Genomic DNA, 4,500 nt, shown 5'->3' on the forward strand with positions numbered 1-4,500 from the left:
TTTAAATATCAATTCTACATAGATAACAAGAAGACAGATATCCTATGTATTGAACTAAAATCTAATAGCAAGCCCAACATTCGATTCCTAAAAATCTTAAGAAGAAGAAACAGAGATCAAACATAATCTCTTTTGTTTTTAAATCTACACATATGTGATGCAAGCCAATAAGATATATCTTCTTCTTCTCCATATAAATCTAAATATTTTTTGAATCTGAAAGTTTTCCTGTAAACGAAACCATTTCTTCATCGAATTTTTCTTCAAGATCTGAAAAGATCTTGATATGGTCATAATAAATGAGATATAACTCGGTGAAATCCGTTATGAACTCGCCGCTTTATGACTATAACTCGGCACAATCCGTTATAAGCTCGTCCATTCATGAGCCATAACTCGGCCAAAAGTGCTTCCATCGTAACCGATGATGTAACAGCAGACGAATGAATAGACGTTGTCCGCTCTTTTATAACCGACCTTAATATTAAAGAGCATAACGGACAAATAGCCGAGGATATAAAGTGAGGTAAAGTATTCTTTTAGACTCATTAAAAAACGAGATATCATACTAACTTAAGTTTCGGAGTGCCTTTGCAGGTACACTCCCCCTCCTCTTCATTGCTCATACTTTCGCATCTCAAGACAAAGGAAAAGCTCGGACTCGAGAGATTGGGCGTTCAGCCTCTGAGGACATAACTCGGTTGACACTCTTATTTCGCAAGCAAGATCAATTGATGCCCACCGTGGGGCCGAAGATATAAAATTCTCTTTTTGGTCCCATTGTCTTTGTTTGTACTCATGGCTGACATACCACCTCCTTCATTATCCGAACTTATGCGGATGGTAGTCGAGCTACAACAAGCCAATCAACGGATAGCTGACGAAAACCAAATAATGGCCGCTCAAATCACCGAACTGAATCATGTCCGGACAGAACACAACGACGCTCATCACCAGCAGCCAGAGGATGATGAGCATCATTCACCCTCTCATGTCTCGGAGACTATCCGAGCTGATGTAATTCATCCCGAAGATGCAAAAGAAGGACCTGATGACCTTGTAGGACCCTTCACCGAGGAAGTGATGAACTTCGAGTTGCCAAAGAGATTCACTCTGCCACTAACCCTCACACCTTATGATGGCCTCGGAGACCCGAAGAAATTTCTCAAGAAGTTCTGATCAATAATGATCGTCAACGGTGCATCCGACACTGTTTTATGCCGTTGTTTTCCAAATTATTTAGACGGCCCTGCACTTGATTGGTTGTGTGCTTTGCCTGCAGGTTCTGTTTCGCGATTTCAACAACTGACCAAGCTGTTTGAAGAGCACTTCACCGGATCCGCAATATATCTGCATGACTCTGACTATCTGAACACTATCAAGCAAGGGCAGAATGAAAGCCTGAAAGACTATATGACTCGCTTCACCAAAATCGCCATCAGTATACCTGATCTCCATCCAGAAGTCCATTTGCACGCAATCAAAAGCGGCCTCCGACCTGGAAAGTTCCAAGAAACCATTGTGATAGAAAAGCCGAAATCTCTGGCCGAATTCCGGGAAAAAGCAAAAGGACAAATCGATATCGAGGAGCTCCGACAAGCTCGGAAGTCTGATAGAACAACCTACAGAGACGACGATAAAACTCCAACTAGTAAGAAAGGTTAACTAACCCCTCATTTTGATTCTTATACGCAGTTTAACACTAAGCGAGAGGATATCATCAAAGAGATTCTACATTCAAAACTCATCAAACCACCAAGAAAGGCCGGCACCTATCAAGACACTAAGAACGCAGACAAATCCAAATATTGTGCCTTCCACCAGAAGCACAGCCATACCACTGATGACTGTGTAATAGCAAAGGACCTCTTGGAACGCTTAGCTCGGCAAGACCACCTCGATAAGTACATCGGAAGTCACATCCAAAAACGTTCCACACCTTCCAGGAACGAAGACTCATCTGAACAACAATACCGAGGAAAAGAGAAGGTATCAGCGAACAATTACGAAAAGCCACGAGGAATCATCAACTATATTTCAGGAGGATACGCGAGTGGAGGCTCCTCAAACTCGGCAAGAAAAAGGTCATTCCGATCAATATGCTCGTTAGAAGGCCCACAAAGTGAAACAGAAAATCCAACACAACTGCCGCAACTCACATTCACACAAGCAGACTACAACTCTAGTATACAGAACTTGGATGACCCCGTAGTTATAACTCTTCAGTTGGGAGACCTACTGGTCAAAAAAGTACTGCTAGATCCTGGAAGTAGTGCCGACGTCTTATTCTACTCAACATTTCAAAAAATGAAGCTCAGTAACAACATCCTCCAGTCAACAGGGGGAGATCTGGTCGGTTTCTCCGGCGAACGCGTCCCAATAATAGGATCAGTGTGGTTACAAACCACACTGGGTGAGCATCCTCTTTCAAAAACTTGTGATATACAATATTTAGTTGTAGATTGCTTTAGTCCATATAATATTATCCTTGGCCGACCTTTCTTAAACAAGTTCGGCGCCATTGTTTCTACAGTTCACCTGTGTGTTAAGTTCCCTTTACAGGACGATCATGTTGTCACAATTCATGGAGATCATAAGGAAGCTCGGCACTGTTACAACATCGACATGAAATTCCACAATAATTCAAAACAACAAGTTAACAATGTCGATCTCACACACACTAGCTCGGCATTAGCCGACTTAGACCCAAGAGCCGACTTCCGGGAAAGGCCAACTTCGTCCGACGACTTACAGAAGGTATATTTCAACAATGACCCTAACAAGTTCACTTTTGTAGGTAACTCAATAAGCAAGGAGGAGCTAAACACCATCACCACCTTCTTACAAGATCAAGCCGACCTTTTTGCATGAAAACCTTCAGATATGCCTGGCATAGACCCACAAATCATCAGCCATAAACTAGCTATAAACTCGTCTGCGAGACCTGTGCAACAAAAGAAACGAAAGCTTGGCGAAGAAAAACAAAAAGCGTCGTTGGAGGAAACACAAAAACTGATTAGTGCCGAGTTCATCAAAGAGATCAGATTTACCACCTGGCTCGCCAATGTGGTTATGGTAAGGAAACAAAACGGTAAGTGGCGCATATGCGTCGATTTTACTGATTTAAATAAAGCATGTCCAAAAGATTCGTATCCTTTACCATCCATAGACTCTTTGGTAGATAACGCCTCCGGTTACGCTACCTTAAGTTTCATGGATGCATATTCAGGGTACAACCAAATACTTATGCACCCCTCCGATCAATGTAAAACAGCTTTTATTACTGACTTCGGAAACTACTGTTATAAGGTTATGCCTTTTGGATTAAAGAATGCAGGGGCAACTTACCAACGTCTTATGGATAAAGTTTTCGCCAAACAAATCGGCAGAAACATCGAAGTTTATGTTGATGATATGGTCGCCAAAACAAAGGTCGGCAACAATCATCTTGATGACTTAACAGAAATATTCGCCCAGATACGCCACTACAACATGCGCCTGAACCCGGAAAAATGCGCTTTTTGCGTACAAGGTGGTAAGTTCTTGGGATTTTTGTTAACAAACAGAGGCATCGAGGCAAACCCCGACAAATGCCGAGCAGTTTTGGAAATGACAAGTCCTAAGACCATAAAAGAAGTCTAACGCCTCACAGGAAGGCTTGCTGCTTTATCAAGATTTGTACCTTGTTTAGCTTTAAAGTCTAATCCTTTTTTCCAAACAATTAAAAAGAAAAACAAATTTCAATAGACCGACGATTGCAAGAAAGCTTTTATCACACTAAAAACAACTCTCTCGCAACCGCCGATTATACAAAAACCCCTGCAAGGGGAAGATTTATTTCTATACCTTTCCGTTACTGATTGGGCGATAAGCTCGGCTCTTGTCACAGAGAGAAGCAAAATTCAGCAACCAGTCTACTTCGTCAGCAAAACACTCCACCATGCCGAACTTAATTATCCGAGGATAGAGAAGCTGGCTTTAGCATTAGTCTTCTCAGCACGAAGACTTCGACCTTATTTTCAAAGTCATGTCATCAATGTCAAAACAGATCACCCACTACGACAAGTACTACACAAGCCCGACATTGCAAGGAGACTTATAAAGTGGTCAATCGAACTATCCGAGTTCGACATCAGATATCAGTCTAGAGGAGTAATAAAATTGCAGTTTTTAGCCGACTTTATTGCAGAACTTACGATACCATCAGAAGATGACCACACAAAACAATAGACCTTATACATAGATGGCTCATCCAACAAAGAAGGATGTGGCGCTGGAATACGACTCGAAGCCGAAGATGGTACCGTCCTCGAGCATTCCTTACACCTATCTTTTAAAGCCAGCAACAACCAATCCGAGTATGAAGCCCTGGTCGCAGGACTTCAGGTTTGCTTAGACCTTCAAATATACACAATCAAGGTATATTGTGACTCCTTGTTGGTTGTTCAACAGGTAAACGACCAGTTTCAAGTAAGAGACCCTCTTCTATCCAAATATTTA

General features: G+C 41.9%; 1 protein-coding gene across 1 annotated transcript; it reads left to right on the forward strand.

Moving 5' to 3' along the window:
- The first annotated feature begins 1,185 nt into the window (after positions 1 to 1,185).
- Positions 1,186 to 2,871, forward strand: LOC112721114 (uncharacterized). The gene is made up of 2 exons (XM_025772185.1): positions 1,186 to 1,521; positions 1,696 to 2,871. Exons 1-2 carry the CDS (start codon positions 1,186 to 1,188, stop codon positions 2,869 to 2,871), a joined length of 1,512 nt encoding a protein of 503 aa, XP_025627970.1.
- The last annotated feature ends 1,629 nt before the right edge of the window (positions 2,872 to 4,500 follow it).

Source organism: Arachis hypogaea, chromosome 11, assembly GCF_003086295.3.
Source record: "Arachis hypogaea cultivar Tifrunner chromosome 11, arahy.Tifrunner.gnm2.J5K5, whole genome shotgun sequence".
NCBI lineage: Eukaryota > Viridiplantae > Streptophyta > Magnoliopsida > Fabales > Fabaceae > Arachis > Arachis hypogaea.

Excerpts from the sequence above, each read along its gene's own strand:
- LOC112721114 (XM_025772185.1), top strand. The coding sequence starts at position 1,186 with ATGATCGTCAACGGTGCATCCGACACTGTTTTATGCCGTTGTTTTCCA. Across the intron at positions 1,522-1,695 it reads GAAAGTTCCAAGAAACCATT|TTTAACACTAAGCGAGAGGA; the intron begins GTGATAGAAAAG and ends TCTTATACGCAG.